This window comes from Rana temporaria, chromosome 2, assembly GCF_905171775.1.
Source record: "Rana temporaria chromosome 2, aRanTem1.1, whole genome shotgun sequence".
Classification (NCBI taxonomy): Eukaryota; Metazoa; Chordata; class Amphibia; order Anura; family Ranidae; genus Rana; species Rana temporaria.
In genome coordinates, this window is record NC_053490.1 from 450404751 (window position 1) to 450425516 (window position 20766).

At 42.8% G+C, this 20766-nt stretch overlaps 1 protein-coding gene across 3 annotated transcripts in view; it reads left to right on the plus strand.

Annotated features, from left to right (window-relative positions):
• Nucleotides 1-20766, plus strand: part of RABGEF1 (RAB guanine nucleotide exchange factor 1) — a 54900-nt gene that overhangs the window by 14003 nt on the left and 20131 nt on the right. Inside the window, exons 2-4 of one of the 3 annotated variants that reach the window (XM_040338496.1) lie at nucleotides 1085-1279; nucleotides 4565-4734; nucleotides 12848-12967. In XM_040338496.1, coding sequence (XP_040194430.1) covers nucleotides 1092-1279; nucleotides 4565-4734; nucleotides 12848-12967 — 478 coding nt within the window. In that variant the 5' untranslated portion in view covers nucleotides 1085-1091. The remainder of the gene's footprint in view (nucleotides 1-1084; nucleotides 1280-4564; nucleotides 4735-12847; nucleotides 12968-20766) is intronic. The other 2 variants (XM_040338495.1, XM_040338497.1) reach the window with 2 other exon arrangements.

Sequence of the window (20766 nt, forward strand, 5' to 3'; positions counted from 1 at the left end):
AACCAGGTTAAGTGGTTAACACCTTTTTTTTTTTATTCCATTGGCTAGAACAGGGGTGTCCAAACTTTTTTCAAAGAGGGCCAGATTTGATGAAGTGAACATGCGTGAGGGCCGACCATTTTTGCCTGACATTCTTTGAACCATTAAAATTCGGTCTAAGTGTGTTTGTCCGAGCAACTAATACACGGTCCAACAAGAATTCTCCTGCCTTTGTGGCTGTGTGTGGTGAAGAGTTGAGCTTGGGCATGTCATTTGTATCTCTAGATATCTAGATATCTTTTGTGGCCCCAGTGAATCCCCGAGCGCCGCTCAACACCAAGGATGAGCTTGGGAGTGTTATTCTATGTATACCTTATTTATTGGCGTATAAAACTTTAAGAGGGAAGTTTCAGGGGAAAAAAAAATATTTTAAATAAAGAACTGTGAAGCAAAAAAATAAAAAAAAAGGGTCAGTGCCCATCAATGCAGCCTCCCCATTGCCATGAATGCAGCCTCCCCATTGCCATGAATGCAGCCTGATCCATGCCCATTTGCAGCCTCGGAGGGGACAGGGAGGGGGCGGGACGAGCGCTAACAGATTACATGCAGGAGAATATCCTGTTTTCTCGGCAACCTCTTTAATACCAAGTCCTGCCTTATATGATAGACAGAACAGTCGTCCAATGGCAGCTCAGGAGACAGAACTTCCTAGTACAGATGCTGCTGAGTAAGCGCGTGTTATGCCCCCTCCCTGTCCCCTCTGAGGTAGCGCCAATAAATACTGTGTATATCTTTAGTAGCCCAGTAGCCCCCTGGTATATATATATACCAGGGGGGCCGCATTCAGCCTGCGGGCCGGACTTTGGACATGCCTGGGCTAGAACATCAATCACAGCTATGTCCAACTCCTGAAATTTGCGGTAAAATTTCCGGTAAATTCGCACCTCACACAGGACAAAAAAAAAAAACGGAACAAATTCGCAACATATCACAGCGCAGCAGTGTGAACCGAGCCTCCAGTCAGTTAACACGTTTATATCAACTTATTTGTGCAGAAGTAAAATATTGTGTCCGTCAAATCCAAAATCCATTTGTTTTCCTCCAGCAGAAAGATGAGCCTCAAAACGGAGAAAACGGAGCGAAGGGCCATCCATGTGGACCAGTCAGAACTCCTCTGCAAGAAAGGATGCGGCTACTATGGAAATCCAGCATGGCAAGGGTTTTGCTCAAAATGCTGGAGGGAGGAGTATCAGAAAGCGCGACAGAAACAAATCCAAGAGGACTGGGAGCTTGCAGAACGGTATCATTCTCTCTGTTATCAGTTTTGTTTTTCTCTGTGTAATTTGCTTCACTAGTGCAGGCCATAGACATTGCAAACTTCTTTTCTGCAGCCATGGGTTGGGTACATTGTTATGAAGAAGGTCTTCCACCCAGAGCATACCAGATGTGCTCCGTGTCTTGATTTGTAAATGTGGTATGAGAATTTCTAAAGCCGATAGTGGGGTTCGTACATCCAGAGCTATGGAATAGCACTCTCCAGGCTTTGAGAAGCTTTGGGGGGGGGGGGGGGGGGGCTAGTTGTCAGCTAGAAGGAGCGCTTTAAGTCTGTAGACAGGACAGGGCTGATTCCAGGTCTACCCAAAAAAATATCAGAGGAATGGTGAAACCAATGTTTCACCTGGGTAAGTAGAGATGCATAGTAATAGTCCAAAAGTTCCACAAAGTCTAACCCGCCAGCCCTTTTATGTTTGATAAGATGAGCATAGGAGCATTGTGCTCTTTTGTTTTTACCACATAAATGATTTGAGGAGGGCGTTAAGGGAGCATAGATACTCGTTTTTAAATTGTTTTGTTTACAAACTTTTATTGTAATAATAATGAAAGGTTGCACAAATATAATGACAATGTAATCAATAATAGAAAGTCCGTAGAATAGTACATAGTATATCATTCAGTCAAAGTAATCATCGTTATACTACAGTAAAGGTAATAATAAACAGGTAGCAGTATTTAAATGCAATTGCAATCTAGTAATATCTTAAGTAGTATGGGTAGTGATGGTAAAGAAAAGGGGAAGGGAGAGGAGAAGAATATTGAGTATTATGGTACATTCCAATTCGACTCGTTTTTAAATGGGGAGAGGTAAAGTCCTAAATACTGTATGTGAATATGTATAGTATTTGGAGCAACACCATAATTTTAAGGGAGACAGTCTGCCCATCCACGTTGGCTCGCAATGTGAGTACTGGTGGATTTCTTTGGTCAATTTTAGCTGCGAGTAGTTTATAATGTGCTACTGCCAACTGAGAGAGAGAGGGTGTATGTAGGATACCTAGATAAGGAATACTATTGTCCTTCCAGGTGTAAGGTAAGTGTGCATTAGGTGGGCTTTAGTGGGTTTAGAAACAACTAGGTATACAATAAGAGATTTAGTGTAATTCACTTTATAATATGATACAGAGCTAAACCAGGTTAACACTTGATAGGCATGTGAGGAGGACTCCTTGGGATTAGTGAGGAGGAGGATCACGCCATCCGGAAAGAAATTGATGACATGAGAACACTTCTTGAAATGGAAACCTGTGATGAAAGCATGTGAGCGAATGGTCTCGGCTAGTGACACAATTATGCGATTAAAAATAGATGGGGACAAGGGGCAACCCTGCCTTGTTCCATTAGTAATAGGAAAAGGCTGGAGGAGTAAACATGTGCAGAAGGAGTTGAATACAGAGCTAGAATAGCTGACAGAATGTGTCTGTCCAGAGAATCCAAATTCAAGTAATACCCTTTTCAGGGCTCAAAATTTCAAGTCCTGAGCTACTAGCCAGGCCTCAAGAGTTGCTCGCCACCAGTTGCCCCACCTAATTCATACACTGCCCTGCACCTAATTGCACCCGTAAACACGCCCTCGTAGATTATCTCATGGAATGACAATGTTTTATGCAGAATCAAGTTACAAAATTCAATATTACCAACAACAACTTTAACAAAATGTGACGGGACACTGGGGGCAGACCAGAGGGCCAGGGCACTGGGGGCAGACCAGAGGGCCAGGGCACTAGAACTGGGTCTCTTCCCCATTCTCTTGCTGTCTCCTCTGCAACTCCCATCCATCCTCTCTCTCTCTCTCTCTCTCTCTCTCTCCCATTCATTCATCTCATCATCAGAGCCTGTGTGTGCGGCTCCACGCTTGCATGTCCCCACTTCCCCCTTTTATTCAGGCTGGCAGAGAGGAGAGGAGCTGCAGCACAGCGGGAGGGAGTACAATCCAGCGCTGAGATCCACACAACTGCACAGCCATTGACACCATAGCACAGCGCACACTGACAGCGCACAGCACACATTGAGACCAGTCTGTTCACAGTGCTCAGGCTAAACTGTTGGACACCTACATAGAGCACAAGGAGAAGAAAACTGCACAAACTAGAAGGCTGCCACTCTCATGTCAGGGCAACTTTCAGTGAGCGCTGCACCAGAGTGGTAATTTTTGCAATCCTTCACCTCACTCATTACTTTCTGCTCTCCAGCTAATAAACACTTTCTATCCTAAAGTTAAAATGCTCACTCATTGTACTGTATCTTTGGAGCAGACTTGTCAACATTGGTCAGGAAGTTTTTGGACTGCAAACCCCCCCCCCATCTCCGCAATGCATGGAGGAGGGGGAAACGCAGTCTATGTAGTCCACAGAACTAAATTGGGCTGGTAATACTGCTTGGATTCAGTGTGGCAGAGTTTTCCACTCACTAGAGTTTGATAGAAGCTCACTGAACTTCTAGCAGGATCAACAGGCATTTTATTGTACCTAAAGGACTTTGAAACTCTGGAGCCAGTACAAAGCCCGAAGTATTTGAATTAATGGCGGTGGTTATTGTTGGGTCTCCCACCCCTCAGATTTTATTGCTTTGAGACATACCACATAGTCATGATTATAGCCTGCTCTGTGTGCCGTGATGTACGATAAAGAAAATTTAGATTTTGTTTTTTCTACAAACTTACCTGTAAATATCCATTTACATAGGTTAAAAAAAAGACACAAGTTCATCCATAAAAAAATCATACAATACCATATTCCTTGGAGTTCATCGTGGGACACAGAGATCCCTCCCCTCTTTCTGGATTTTTATTGCTTGCTGCAAAACTAAAGTGCTTCCTGTGTAGGAGGGGGTTATAAAGGGGGGACTTCCTGTTTGGTCAGCAAGTGTCCATTCACCTATAGGTGGCATGCAGCCCACATAGTCATGATTTATAGCCTGCTCTGTGTCCTGTGAAGTACTCCAAGAAATAGATTTTACAGGTAAGTATGTAGAAAAAACAAACACATTTTTAGTGTTCAGCATAGACTTATAGACCCATAGTTTACCAGCATGCGTTGTGTCGTAAAATTGGTTTTATCATTTTCTTTCAGCTTTTAAAAGTAAACTTTAAAAGTCATCTTGACCTTCATTCAAGCAGGTTGTTAGATTTGCCAGTATTTGAGCTGATTCTTGAATTGCCATCCATAAGTCAATGTTATTTTAGCAAACACTGCACAATGTTGCTGTTAAAGTCTGTGTGACCTTTTATGATATTTGGTGTCTCCTACAGCTTGCAGCGGGAAGAAGAGGAGGCTTATGCCAGCAGCCAGGGAGCCCAGGGAGGTCAGCCTTCACTTGGTTTTGCCAAGTTTGAAGAAAAGAAATCCAATGAAAAGACACGAAAGGTTACAACAGTAAAAAAGTTCTTCACTGCCTCATCCAAAAGTGGGCAGAAGAAAGGTAATCTAATACATTTATTCATCATGCGATATATGAAATGTATATTTTCTTTTGATTTTACTGTTAGAAAAAGATTAAAGCATACATGTAACTTGGTAGTAAACATAATGCGAAGAAAGGGGTGAGTGGTAGACATTGTATAGGATTTTAAAGAAAAGCCTAGTGTCCCCACTTTCCAAACAAGGTCTGATATCTAGGTACTTTGTGCCAGTCCACTACTAAATCAGCGGTAGGCAACTGGGGGCCCTCCAGATGTTGTGGAACTACATTTCCCATGAGGCATTGCAAGGCTGGTGGTTTAAATTACTCTAAGAGTTATTATGGGACTTCTGAAATTCTGAAACAGCTGGAGGGCCCCAGAGTGCTTACCCCTGAACGAAATGGTAAGACAATATAAGGCAGAGGGGGATGGTGGGATTGGGGGCAGAGGGAGGCTGGTGGGATTGGGGGCAGAGGGGGATGGCAGAAATCAGGCAGAGGGGTGATGGTAGTGGAAGGATGGGATCAGTGACACTGGCCCTCACCAGCTCTGTCTCAGTCGATTCCTCCTACTCCATGCTGCTCAGTGTATTTTCTCCTACCGGTGCCTCCAGTGAAGCCTCTCCTGATATCGGGTCTCCTCAAGCTCCTCCCCTCTGCACTGAATTGGCTGTCAGCTCATGGGCTGACTTTTTGCTTCAGTAAAGTGGAGGGGGCTTACCCAGCATTGACCTCACCTTCCTCCTTTCATGGGTGGTTTCTAGCCAACCTCATTCGAGCCCACAAGTTTACAAACCCTGATACTTTCAAGATGTTTCACACCCTCTGTAAGTCCTACAAAATCCCTGTCCCCAAAATGTTCTAATCCCTCCAAATTACCGTATTTATCGCGGTATAACGCGCTCCCGCGTATACTGCGCACCCCCAAAGTTGACCCGAATCCTGTGGAAAAAAAGTTTTTTTTGTACTTACAGTTTTGGTGTCTTGCGCGGCGTCCATTGGCAGCCTCGTCGGGTCCGGCGTTCGTCTGCGGCTTCGGGTGTCCCCTTCGGCGGCTTTGGGTGTCCTTCGGCGGCTTCGGGTGTCCTTCTGCGGCTTCGGGTGTCCTTCTGCGGCGGGTCCGGCGTCCTCTTCGGTGGGTCCGGCGTCCTTCTGCGGCATCCTCGCGTCCTCCCCGCTCATTTCCCGCGCCGAGTTTGAATACTGCGCCGACATATACAGAGCGCAGTACACTTGTGTATTGTCGGCAATGCTCGGCTACCCGCGCTGACGTCCTGTACGTCCAGGACGTGAGCGCGGAAGGTGCCGAGACTGCCCGAGTGTACTGCGCTCGGTATATGTCGGCGCAGTATTCAAAACTCGGCGCGGGAAAGCGGGTATCGGCGTATACCGCGCACCCACGATTTTGCCCTGATTTTCAGGGCAAAAAAGTGCGCGGTATACGCCGATAAATACGGTAAACATTTATTTTCTAATGCTTACACACCGATTCCTTCTTACCTAGCCAATTTTGAATGCATTTGCAAAATAAGAAACCTTCTGAGTGAGTGAGTGAGTCAGAAACTTATATAGCGCAACACATGCGAACTGAATCGCCTCTGGAAATAACCTATCTTCAATTCAAGTTGCCCCTGCAGGTTACTACCGCTGTAAAGCAAACCACTGGGAAGGCCTGTAAGACCTCTCACCTCAATGTCACGGAAACTAGGAATGGTTACCAGAGCTATGATCCATGCCAAGATCAAAGCCGTTGTTCTTGACGGGGTCAAAAAATGTGACTGTCTTGGGAAACCTTGGGTTGACCACTACCTTCCTCCTGACTTTGATAACACATTACTTCTTCCCTAAATCGCCTTATCTTTAGTTTTGGTTACTCATAGATGCCATATTTCATGCAAATCGGATGCAGTTCAAAACTCATCCGATTCTCATATATGTGAACAGAGCTTTAGTATCACTTTAAACCTTGTCGGATACAATGAAGCCTTTCCTAATGGCAAAAGAACAGAATCCCTCCTATCTCTCATCCTTCTTTGCAACATAATGACAGGTCCTCTTTAACCTAGAATTTACCACTTTCCGTTCCCTTTTTATCTTTTACTAGTACATTACTTTGCATATCCTGCCAGCAAAATTCTTGTTTGCAGTGCAGTCTTTATTTCGTAGCTATATTTGGTCTTGGTTTCTTTTCTGCATTCCAGTGTGGATCAGAGCTTGTAAATCAATGTTGGTGTGTGGGAGCCTAAGAATTTAAATGTAGAAAGTGACTAAAGGCATTGCATAGTTTGGTGAAAGTTGGCTGAAATGGGGAGGGTGACTTCAGGGGACTGGCTTCTTTAAATAGACCAAAGTTAGACACACTGTATTTTCCAGCAGTAGCGTACAAGAAAGAAACTTGAGTGTTTTTAGTTTTAAATAATTTAGCACATTTTTGACTGATTCTTTTTCTTAAAGTGATATGACCGTGTTTGTTGCACTTCATGGAGTTCTTTTTTCATTGCCACCAGCCACTGCCTTAAATGTGTATGCGTGTACTTAAAACAAATAATGGTTGATTTTGCAATTGTATGTGTGGTAAGCCTGTATGGACGTGTAAACCAGTTCTCCACTTAAAGGGGTTGTAAAGGTAATTTTTTTTCCTAAATATCTTCCTTTACCTTAGTGCAATCCTCCTTCACTTACCTCATCCTTCCATTTTGCTTTTAAATGTCCTTATTTCTTCTGAGAAATCCTCACTTCTTGTTCTTCTGTCTGTAACTCCACACAGTAATGCAAGGCTTTCTCCCTGGTGTAAAGTATTGTGCTCGCCCCTCCCTTAGACTACAGGAGAGTCAGGACGCTCTCTACGTTGCAGATAGAGAAAGGAGCTGTGTGTTAGTGGGCATCCTGACTCTCCTGCAGTCCAAGGGAGGGGACGAGCACGACACTCCACACCAGGGTGAAAGCCTTGCATTACTGTGTGGAGTTACAGACAGAAGAACAGGAATTGAGGATTTCTCAGAAGAAATAAGGACATTTATAAGCAAAATGGAAGGATGAGGTAAGTGAAGGAGGACTGCACTAAGGTAATGGAAGCTATTTAGGGGGAAAAAAAATTGTACCTTTACAACCCCTTTAATTCCCCTTAGGTCCCAATCACACGTTTGTATTGTTTTGCTTTACCAACACAACAAAATATAGCCAAAAACACACATGACATATTGAGGTTAATTTACTAAAACTGGTACAGCTCTGCATAGAAACCAATCAACTTCCAGTTTTTTTTTTTTTGTATAAGCTTAACCACTTCCAGACCTGCGCACGACGATGTACATCCATTTTTTAAAGATTGATATCTCGGTAACGGCAGCAGCTGCTGCCACAACCGATGTATCAATCTTTAGTGTGCGCGGTCTGGTAAACGATAACAGCGGTCTCCGCGGCGGATTCGCCGCGAGATCGCCGTTATCGGTGGCGGGAGAGGGCCCCCTCCCGCCGCTCTCCCGCGCCCTCCGCCGCTTACCGGAGCCGTCGGTAGCAGCGGAGGGGATCGCGACCATCCGGCAGCTGAGCGGAGACGAGACTGAAGGAAAAATCTCCTTCGCCCGTCCCCATAGCTCTGCTGGGCGGAAGTGACGTCAAAACGTCAGTCCCGCCCAGCCTCTTAACTACTTGCCGACCGCCCACCGTCGTTATACGTCATCACTTTAGAGATGAATATCTCGGTAACGGTAGCAGCTGCTGCCACAATCGAGATATTCATCTCTTCTGTGGGCGGCCGTGTTAACGATAATGGCGGTCTCCGCGGCGAATCCGCCGCGAGATCGCCGTTATCGGTGGCGGGAGAGGGGCCCCCCCCCCCTCCCGCCGCTGTTCCGCGCCCTCCGCCGCTTACCGGAGCCGTCGGTAGCGGCGGAGGAGATCGCGACCATCCGGATGGTGAGCGGGGACGAGACTGAAGGAAAAATCTCCTTCGCCCGTCCCCATAGCTCCGCTGGGCGGAAGTGACGTCAAAACGTCAGTCCCGCCCAGCGTCTTAAAGAAACATTTTTTTTTTTGTCATTTGAAAAAATGACATTTCCAAATTTTTTTTTTTTTTTTTTTGCATTTAAGCCTAAATATGAGATCTGAGGTCTTTTTGACCCCAGATCTCATATTTAAGAGGACCTGTCATGCTTTTTTCTATTACAAGGGATGTTTACATTCCTTGTAATAGGAATAAAAGTGATAATTTTTTTTTTTTTTTTTTTTTTCAGTGTTAAAAATTGTAAAATAAATAAAAATAAATGCGAAAAGCAAAAAAAAAATGTTTTAAAGCGCCCCGTCCCGACGAGCTCGCGCGTAGAAGCGAACGTATACGCGAGTAGCGCCGACATATGAAAACGGTATTCAAACCACACAAGTGAGGTATCGCCGCGATCGTTAGAGCGAGAGCATTAATTTTAGCCCTAGGCCTACTCTGTAACTCAAAAAATGCAACCTGTAGAATTTTTTAAACGTCGCCTATCAAGATTTTTAAGGGTAAAAGTTTGACGCCATGCCACGAGCGGGCGAAATTTTTAAGCGTGACATGTTGGGTATGATTTTACTCGGCGTAACATTATCTTTCACAATATATAAAAAAATTGGGCCAAATTTATTGTTGTCTTATTTTTTCATTTAAAAAAGTGATTTTTTTCAAAAAAAAGTGCGCTTGTAAGACCGCTGCGCAAATACGGTGTGACAAAAAGTATTGCAATGACTTCCATTTTATTCTCTAGGGTGTTAGAAAAAAAAAAATATATAATGTTTGGGGGTTTTAAGTAATTTTCTAGCAAAAAAAAATGGTTTTGTCTCGTAAACACCGACTCTGAAAAACAGGCCCGGGGCTAAAGTGGTTAAAGAGACAATTTTTTTTTTGTCATTTGAAAAAATGACATTTCCAATTTTTTTTTTTTTTTTTTTGCATTTAAGCCCAAATATGAGATCTGAGGTCTTTTTGACCCCAGATCTCATATATAAGAGGACCTGTCATGCTTTTTTCTATTACAAGGGATGTTTACATTCCTTGTAATAGGAATAAAAGTGATAATTTTTTTTTTTTTTTTCAGTGTAAAAAGTATTAAAATAAATAAAAATAAATAAGAAAACAAAATTTTTTTTTTTTAAAGCGCCCCGTCCCGACGAGCTCGCACGCAGAAGCGAACGCATACGCGAGTAGCGCCGCATATGAAAACGGTGTTCAAATCACACAAGTGAGGTATCGCCGCGATCGTTAGAGCAAGAGCAATAATTCTAGCCCTAGGCCTACTCTGTAGCTCAAAAAATGCAATCTCTAGAATTTTTTAAACATCGCCTATCGAGATTTTTAAGGGTAAAAGTTTGACGCCATGCCACGAGCAGGCGCAATTTTTAAGCGTGACATGTTGGGTATCATTTTACTCGGCGTAACATTATCTTTCACAATATATAAAAAAATTGGGCCAAATTTATTGTTGTCTTATTTTTGAATTAAAAAAAGTGAATTTTTTCCAAAAAAAGTGCGCTTGTAAGACCGCTGCGCAAATACGGTGTGACAAAAAGTATTGCAATGACCACTATTTTATTCTCTAGGGTGTTAGAAAAAAAAATATATAATGTTTGGGGGTTTTAAGTAATTTTCTAGCAGAAAAAACTGTTTTAGTCTTGCAAACACCAAATCTGAAAAACACCTAAGGTCTGGAAGTGGTTAAAGGGTCACTAAAGGAAAAAAATTTTTTTTTGCTGAAATGACTGTTTACAGGGTATAGAGACATAAGTTAACTGATTCATTTTAAAAATGATTAAAAATAGATTAAATTCAATCATATAATGTGCCTCTAGTTTCACTTTCGGTTTTAAACTGGTTTCATGTTTTTGTGAAGTAAAGAGACCCACAGAACAAAAACAAACAAATCCAGGGCAGTGTTTTGTTTTTAAAATTAATCTGATTGGTTCTGAGGAGTTTTAGACACACAGTAATGACAGCTTAGACCACCGTGAAAAGCTCCCAGTACCATGGTTATAAGGAAACAGGTAACCAGGAAGTGTGGAGATCACAGCAGAATTACAGCAACATCAAAGCAAAAACGAACAATAAGGACATGAAACCAGGACTGCAGTAAGGTAAAGGAAGCTATTTAGCTAAAAAAAAAAAAAAATTTTCCTTTAGTGATCCTTTAGGCTGGGTTCACACTACTACGCTACTTTCATCCTACTTTGCTCTGCTACATTGGTCCTACATTTATCCTACATTGGTCCTACATCCATCTTACTTTCATGAACAGGATACTACTTTGGTCCGACTTCAATGATATTCAATGGGCTGAAGTAGGATCAATGTAGGACCAAAAGTAGTACAGGGAGCATTTTCAAAGTCGGACCGACTTGTGTAGGACCAGTTAAGACGGCTCTCGTAGGGAAACATTGATTTTCACACGTCATGCTACATGAGGCTCCCAATGTAGGACTGTTTGTCGGACAAGTGTGAACCCAGCCTTAATTGAACAAGCTGAAGTTAGAAGCTGATTGGTTACCATGCACAGTCGCACCAGATTTTGCATTCTCCAGTTTTAGTAAATCCGATTTTGTGCATTATGGTGCACTGGTTGGCAGATGTATCACCTGCTACTGTATTATTGTGTTGGGAGTGCAGTTTAAAAACAAGAATACTGCCAGTGCATGTGGATTGCTGTGCATTGTTTTATGAACATAATTGGTGAGATAAAGGAATCAATATACAGCTCACATAGTTGGAGATAAGGAGAGTGTGAAAAGCTTACAAAAAATGATCCCACAATCGCAACCTCTCGCAATGAATCTGCTCTGCTGTTCATCTTTTCATTGTTAAATCCCCACTTCCTCTCTTTCCACAGTTGTAAAAAGAAGGGGTGGGTTCCTAGATGTAAACATTTATAGTGTTTACATTTTGTGATTGGTCATCACAGTGATCACAAGATAACAGGTCTCCATGCATGGGTGGTACATTGTAAGTTTAATGCACTTTCCTGAAGTTTGTCCCTCCACTTTCACTTTGAAATTCTTCAGAACTTCTTGTGGTCCCATGTATAATCCTGCTGCAAAGAAACTAGAAAGCTTCAAAATATTTAAAAAATATATATATTTAGGAATGCTGAGAGGATGAACAGAGACATTTAGTATAGTGGGGTTTTCTCAGCTGTAACTGTAAATGGAAATTTACTTTAAATTATGTTTTTTGTAATATTTCCCATGTACATGGAGCCCACCACCTCCTGTGTTGTTTGCCCTGGTTTTATGGGCATTTCACCATGGCGGCTCCAAATTGGACAGGTTAATAGGTACTGTTCTACCAGTATTAGAGTTGGGTTTCAACACAATACATCAAAAGTACTCTGTATCTTCATAGTTAAAGAAGCAGCACAGCATTTCTTTTTGCTTCCCACAGTGTCACTCCTCTACTTCAGGTGTGCCTTAATGAACATTGCAGGAGAGCTCATAGGCCCCGTACACACGTCCGAGGAACTCGACGTGCCAAACACATCGAGTTCCTCGTCGAGTTCAGTGTGGAAGCCGCCGAGGATCTCGGCGGGCCGACTTTCCTCATTGAACAACAAGGAAATGGAGAACATGTTCTCTATTCGGCCCGACGAGGCTTCCTCGCTGAAAAGTGTACACACGACCGAGTTTCTCGGCAGAATCCAGCTCCGATCGAGTTTCTGGCTGAATTCTGCCGAGAAACTCGGTCGTGTGTATGGGGCCTCACAGTATACACCAGTGTTTCTCAACTCCCGTCCTCAAGACGCCCCAACAGGCCATGTTTTCAGGATTTCCCTCAGATGAAACCGCTGTGGTAATTACTAAGGCAGTGAAAATGATCAAATCACCTGTGCAAAATAATGGAAAGCATGAAAACATGACCTGTTGGGACGCCTTGAGGACTGGAGTTGAGAAACACTGGTATACACTAACAAAATAATCTGAGGTTGGCAGACCTTTGTTGTTTTTGCATGCTGTGCTTACTGCTAAAGAGAGTTTGCTGTCCAATTCAAGCTTATATCGTTGATCCTATTAATTTGTTCTGTTTTTATTTATTTTTTTCCTGATTTCTACCCTTTTTTTTTCTTTTTCTTTTTTTCAACCCAAATTGCCACCTGGTTTTCTGCTGAATATTCCTCAGACATTGAAGAAAAGTCTGTTAAGCCGGCACAGGCAGGAGGGAGGGAGCGCAGTGCTGATATTCTCAGGGACTTGAAGGGTCTTTTTGTCCCTCCCTGGGAGCTGGCCTCCCCGGCTGAAGGTAACACAGCTTAGTCAGTACAGTCTGCTTGCTTCAGTACATCCTTGCCTGTTATATTCTAGACTGGAGTCTGTGATGTGCTCAACTCTTCTCTCTGTACTCTGCAGCAGTGATTCTGTTTTGCTTTATAACACAGGGGAATCTGAATTGAGCATCTTTAGTATTGATCTGACTTCTGTAATTGTTAAAAACCCGTCTAGGCTGCACTAAGTTGAAGAGTCCGTGTTTGATCTCTGCTGCTGCTGCTTTATTATCAAGCTAGGATCTCCTGTTGTTCTGGAATAGAAGTGGGCTGTATGTGATCAGCTGTAACTGCTTTTAGTAGTTTTAGTTTCAGCTCAAGTGCTTCTCAGTAGCTGGAGACTTTGATAACTAATCTCCATTTAACCCTAATCCATCCCTTTTGTGTGTGTGTGTTCCAAGTGTGTTCCTTCTTTGTGATTAACTGATTTTTCACAAGCGTTCTCCATTTAACCCTAATCCATCCCTTTTGTGTGTGTGTGTTCCAAGTGTGTTCCTTCTTTGTGATTAACTGATTTTTCACAAGCGTTCAGTTCTCTCTGTCACGTTTCAGTTAGACGCAATGGCTGCTGGCTCCAAATAATTTGCAAGATCCAAAAAATATGTTGGCTTAATCTTCGGAGACCAACAAACGTAGCTCCAGAAAATTGCATGCTGACTTAAGCAGCCATTGCATATTAAAGTGTTGAACATTTGGGCTATGAGGTAGGTTCTCTTTCTGTTGCTTGGAAGCATAGATTTAAGTTTATGTTGATGCGCTCCAAGTGGTCTGGGTAAAGTAAATATGGTTTTATAGTAGTGTTCTCCACCACTTAGTTTATTTTATACCAGCCTTTATATACCAGCATTCCGTGGAATCCCACGCTTTCCCCAAAGGTTGCTAGGGGTTCCTTGAGCTGTGGCTGCTTAAAGGGGTTGTAAAGGAATTATTTTTTTTTCCTAAGTAGCTTCCTTTACCTTGGTGCAGTCCTCCTTCACTTGCCTCATCCTTCCATTTTGCTTTTAAATGTCCTTCTTTCTTCTTCTGAGAAATCCTCACTTCCTGTTCTTCTGTCTGTAACTCCACACAGTAATGCAAGGCTTTCTCCCTGGTGTGGAGTGTCGTGCTCGCCCCCTCCCTTGGACTACAGGAGAGTCAGGACCCTCTCTATGTTGCAGATAGAGAAAGGAGCTGTGTGTTAGTGGGTGGAGTTACAAAAAGAAGAACAGGAAGTGAGGATTTTTCAGAAGAAATAAGGACATTTTAAAAGCAAAATGGAAGGATGAGGTAAGTGATGGAGGACTGCACTAAGGTAAAGGAAGCTATTTAGGGGGGGAAAAAATTGTACCTTTACAACCCCTTTAAACTCTCATCTACCTTGGCATGGCCAGCAACATGACATTATTGATCTTTTTAGCTGTCTTAAAAGTGTTAGACCGCCTACACACGATAGGTTAACCAGAGGACAACGGTCTGATGGACCGTTTTCATCGGTCAAAACCTGTGTGTGGGCCCCATAGGTTATTTAACCATCGGTTAAAAAAAAAACAACTTGCTTTAAATTTAACCGATGGATTGGTAACCGATGGCAAAAAAACGATCATTAGTAGGCACAACCATCCGTTAAAAATCCACGCATGCTCAGAATCAAGTTGACGCATGCTTGGAAGCATTGAACTTCTTTTTTTCAGCACGTCGTTATGTTTTACGTCACCGCGTTCTGACACAATCATTTTTTTAACCGATAGTGTGTGGGCGCGACGGACCATCAGTCAGCTTCATCAGTTAACCGATGAAAACGGTCCATCGGTCCGTTCTCATCGGATGGACTGATCGTGTGTAAGCGGCTTTAGGTTACCTTTGCACCCCCTGGTCCCTGCTGTACCTCTGCTAAAATGAATTAATTGGGGCCTATTGGAAGAATGTCAGCAGATTGGACAGTGGGAATAATTCAACCCGTAAAGAGTTGGTTCATCTTTTCAGAAAAAAATTTGAACACTGTTTACACACAAGCTATATGAGACTTCGGCCACACAAATTATAGTAGATTTGGCTTACTGGGTTTTAGTTTAAGCCAAGGAATCTAGCTGTAGAGGTCATAAACAGCAGTGTAGACCCATGCCACTGAGAACTTTAGCAGTCTTCCGATAGCCATGTTTTCTAACTGATACACATGGAAACATATCTAAACATAATCCAAAGTTTTAACTTTAGAATTATCTGTACAGTTGATCAGCAGCACTTTTCCCTATGTATAGACATACTGGAAAGATTTCAGCATTTGGCAGCTCGGCTCACACAGGCTGAATTTTGGATATTGTCGCAGCCAGTTCCCTACTGCGCATGCTTTAAAGCACGCTGCGCTTCCTGAATGGCCCGTCGGTGGGGAAGGAGGAGGGGGGGTCAAACTTCTAAATGATCTTGTCACGACGTGATCTATTAGAAGTGGGGATGGGTACCTGTCAAAAACAGGTACACGCTCATCCTCGAAAGGTGCCAAATGTGGAGAGGGGAGGGGATGCAGATAAGTGGAGCCTCCACTTTTGAGTGGAACTCGGCTTTAACTAGTAGCAGGAACACTTATTATTATTATTATTATTATTATTATTATTATTATTATATTTTTACATACACACACATTAGAATTCTCTTGAACATCTCTACCTGTTCCGATTGGTGGATGTGTCTAGGAGGTGAATGCTACAAGCAACAGACTTCACTGAGCCAATGAGGAATGAGCAGATGGGAAAAGGGAAGATTAATATTGGGACACACCAGGAAAAAAATATTAACTTTTTTCTTAATTCTGGTGTCACGATTGCTACCCACATTCACTATAGTTCTTCAGAACAGCTGTAATGTTGAACCCCAAGGTCCTAGACAGCTAAAAGCATTACAAGAGGGTGTTATAGAGGGTGCTCCTAGTTGGATTTTTAGCCCAGGTTCACGCTGAACGTGCACAATTTCATTCCTGCATGTTAGTCCCGACTTCGGGGCGATTTCAGAGTAATCTGTGCGGGTTTACACAGATGTCTATGGAAATCGCACCCCGAAGTTGCTAAAGGTAGTACAGAAATAACTTTTGGGAACCGGTGCGGCGCCGCAAATGTGGCGTCACAACGATTTGGACAGTGCCATTGCCCTCGATTCCTGCTGATTTGGCATGCGATTTGACATGTCAAATCACATTTCAATTGGCTCAAATGTGAACCAGGGTTCAAACTGATAGTGTACTGAGACAATAGCAGTACTGGGGAGGTTTGCAGCACATTTAGAAATGTTTGCTCATGGGACACAGGTGTGTGTAGTACTGGTGAAGACAAGATCCCTTTTGGATTGTTTGTCAGTAGCTGACTTCTATCTAATGGGTGTGGTCTAAGGTACTAAGTGAGCTGATAAATTGGTCACAGGTAAGTTGCCGCGACTGCTCTGCTCATTTTGACTTATGAAAAATGAGGTGCGTATTCTTTCCTATACAGTTAGGATGGTGTGTTTTTGACTCTGCCTTTACTGTGTGCAGTATTTGTTGCATGTGTGTTTCTAGACCTTTGTTGTCTACTTTCATTGTTTGCTTTAAATTGTGTTTTCATTTTACTTCATAGAATCCTTTTATTTGTTCTAACCATTTTGTATGTTTTTAAATGCGTTCATTGTCTTATTTAACTTCATTTTGCCTCTACTGGTTTGCAAGTGCTTTGTGACAAGCTAAGAGGTGGGTGGATATTTCCTTGTATGTGTGTGCCATTGAGCTGTGTGTTTTTGCATTTATGTCATTGTAATTAGTGTAATTTTAGCACTTTTAGTATTTTTCCTTTTATTGTCTCTGCGATTTGCACAAATTGGTCAATTTTAAGGGTAATGTCTTATGCTGATAATGGTAAAGTAGTACTATAAGCAAATATTTTTTTTTCATATTGGATAGAGCAAGGGAGGGTTATAACCCCTGTCAGATCTCTTTTTGCCGTCTGTGTCCCATTGCAGAGATTTCCCTTCACTTCCTGTCCCATAGCCAAACAGGAAGTGAGAGGGAATTCCTTGGGGACCCCCAGGCCACCAGAACTAGTTTCCCCATTGGAAGATTTCCCCTCTATTACTTTTCTTGGAACAACCCAATTTGTGATGTGTGTGTGTGTGTTTTTTTTTTTTTTTTAACTTTCACTTTCAATCAGTAAGTATGTAAGACACAAATAATTAGTTTTACTTACGTACTGTTCCTGGATGTGTGTGTGCTGTGTGATTAATGGACCTTTTGCAGCTTCCAGTGGTAGTGGCATCAACACATTTTTAGCTTTTTGAAAAATGTAACGTTTGGTATCACTAAATTTTTAAGTTGCAAAACTCTATTCTGCCTACATAGATTTTACTTTCTATTTAGTTTTGTTTTAGAAACACACACAATTTTTTTTTAGGCCCCTTTCACACTGGGGTGGGGGCGGCGTTGGCGGTAAAGCGCCGCTATTTTTAGTGGCTCTTTACTTTCTATTTTGCTGTGCTATTTGGCCGCTAGCGGGCCGCTTTTACCCCCCGCTAGCAGCCGAGAAAGGGTTAAGGCCACCGCAAAGTACCTCTGCAGAGGCGATTTGCTGGCGGTATAGGCGCGGTGCCCTTTGATTTCAATGGGCAGGAGCGGTGGAGGAATGGCATACACAGCGCTCCTTCACCGCTCCAAAGATGCTGCTAGCAGGACTTTATTTTTTCTGTCCTGCTAGAGCACCGCTCCAGTGTGAAAGCCCTCGGGGCTTTCACACTGGAGAGACAGCAGCGGCTGTTTCAGGTCACTTTGTAGGCGCTATTTTTAACGTTATATCGCCTGCAAAGCGACCCAGTGGGAAAGGGGTCTTAAGGTACCCATTGTCTTTAGACCTTTCTAAGCACGAAGTGCTATTGTAGAAAATTTCCAAACGGTCATGTAATCTTTGTACGCAAACAACCGATTGTTGACCAGCCGCCACAGTTATACTGCGGCAGGTTGGCTCGGCTACTAGAATCGCATTAGGTGTACGTCAGGTTCGTGCACAGCATTCTGTGGGTGTGTAATCAAGGCAGATATCCGTTCTGACAGGGGATCAGACAGATCCTGATCTGTGTGTTGTCCCAAGCAGCCCATCCCCCACACACAGTTAGAAACACACTGAGGGAACACAGTTAACCCTTTGAGTGCCTTTGAGGTTAACCCCTTCCCTGCCAGTGTAGGTACAATGTCAGTGCATATTTTTAGCACTGATCACTATAAGGTCACTGGTTCCCAAAAAAGTATCAAAAGTGTCAGATCTCTCCGCCGCAATGTCGCAGTTCCGTTAAAAATCGCAGATCGCAACCTTTACTAGTAAAAAAAATAATAATAAAAATGCCATAAATCTATCCCCTATTTTGTAGACGTTATTTTGCAAACCAATCAAATATACGCTTATTGTTTTGTTTTTTTACCAATTTAACCAAATTTGTAGAAGAATACATATTGGCCTAAATTGATGAAGAAATTAGATTTTTTTAATTATTATTTATGGGTATGTTTTATTGGGTAAATCCTTCCAGGGCTGTGGTTAAATAAGAGCTTTGATGAGACTATGAGCATGTAACGCTTTGTATGTCCTTAAAGAAGATGTCTCACTACTTTTCTTTTTTCTTATCTCCTTTCCTTCATGTAACAGTTTTTTATGTAGTACTATACATAGACCTGGCTCCCCTTTTACCAAGTTCTCCTGTTCAACTTACTGTTTGCCTGACTGTGGCCCATCTGAGTCAGCCACCCAGTGAATGTTACGATGTAGGAAGCTGGACCACACAGTGCCATTCTGTTTCTTGGTGTGGGTGTACCTGTCACCAGCACAATGGGAATCGATGGTGCTGTGCAGCTTGAGCCGCCATCATCAGTGGCTTATTTAGTTGGGCCACAGTGATACAGACACAGGAACTGAGTGCCACACATTCAAATTGTCATGCCATAACAGAGGAGAGGGAGCACTGCTGTAGGTGGCTTAGGGAATGGTCTGGAGTGCTCACTGAATAGAGGTGGTGGCAACTGAGTTGTGAACTCATTAATAGGAACACCCACAAATCAGGCTTCTGGCAGGGGAGAGCTGACAGGCAGCAATGGGAAAAATTAAAGAGAGAATTTTCTTCGCAATCCATTAGTGTTTCCATAGGGGGGTAAAGAAGTTTTTTATATAAATGTATGGACATGCTCATAAAGTTCTTCTTTAAAGGGGAAATGCAGAGTGCTCCTTATTCAGATGCATGTCACCATATTAACAGAAAGCTTATTCTAAATTCTTGGCATGGAAAGATTCTGTCAGGGAAACACCAATATACAGTATGTCACAAAAGTGAGTACACCCCTCACATTTTTGTAAATATTTCATTATATCTTTTCATGTGACAACACTGAAGAAATTACACTTTGCTACAATGTAAAGTAGTGAGTGTTTACTACTTTGGGGCCAATTTGGACATATTCACTTAGGGGTGTACTCACTTTTGTTGCCAGCGGTTTAGACATTAATGGTTGTGTGTTGAATTATTTTGAGGGGACAGCAAATTTACACTGTCATACAAAGCTGTACACTTACTACTTTACATTGTAGCAAAGTGTCATTTTTTCAGTGTTGTCGCATGAAAAGATATAATAAAATATTTACAAAAATTTGAGGGGTGTACTCATTTTTGTGAGGTACTGTACATAATTGGTCCATATAGTGACTTTGGTGCCGAGTTATTCAGTTTAAGGTCATCACAGAGGACAAGGGGACACTCTTTACATTTAGAGGAAAAAGAGATTTCATCTCCAAATATGGAAAGGTTTCTTCACAGTAACAGTTGTTAAAGCGGGGTTCCCGCGGTCCTGACGGTTTTTTTTTTTTTTTGGTTCCTTAAACTCTTATAATGTTAAAAAAATAATACTAATATCTTTAATGACGCTACTGCCCCGCAATCTCCGTCGGCATAAAATGTGACTTTATAAAATGTTCTTCAGGCCGTTTCCATTTTGCTTGTGGGCAGCGTGAAGCCCACAAGCAAATGCTTCCGGGAAGCGGTGAATGCGGATGTCACGTGATGAGTGAAATCCCGCGTTATTCACTGAATCTGCCTTATGACTCGTCTCCTGGGAAGCATGACGCTGTGCTCCCAGGAGACATGGCGATCGAGTCCCAGAAAACACTGGGGCGCTTGCAAAATGAATGACACGCCCACTACCCGGAAGTGCCTGGTATTCTCAGCTGAATAAAGGTACTGAAATCATTTAAAAAAAAAAAAATTGATAGCGGACTTAACATGTAGTTATTGTCGGTCTTAACCACTTAAGGACCGCCTAACGACGATATACGTCAGCAGAATGGCACCGCTGGGCACAATCACGTACCTGTACGTGATTGTATAAAGCCCAGCAGTGGGTCGCGGGCGCGCTCCCGTGACCCGGTCCGAAGCTCCGGGACCGCGGGACTCGCGGACCCGATCGCCGCTCGAGTCCCGCGATCGGTACCCGGAGCTGAAGAACGGGGAGAGCTGTGTGTAAACACGGCTTCCCCGTTCTTCACTGTGGCGCTGTCATCGATTGTGTGTTCCCTAATATAGGGACGCACAATCAATGATGTCACACCTACAGCCACACCCCCCTACAGTTGTAAACACAAATGAGGTCACACATAACCCCATCGGCGCCCCCTGTGGTTAACTCCCAAACTGCAATTGTCATTTTCACAGTAAAACAATGCATTTTAAATGCATTTTTTGCTGTTAAAATGACAATGGTCCCAAAAATGTGTCAAAATTGTCCCAAGTGTCCGCCATAATGTCGCAG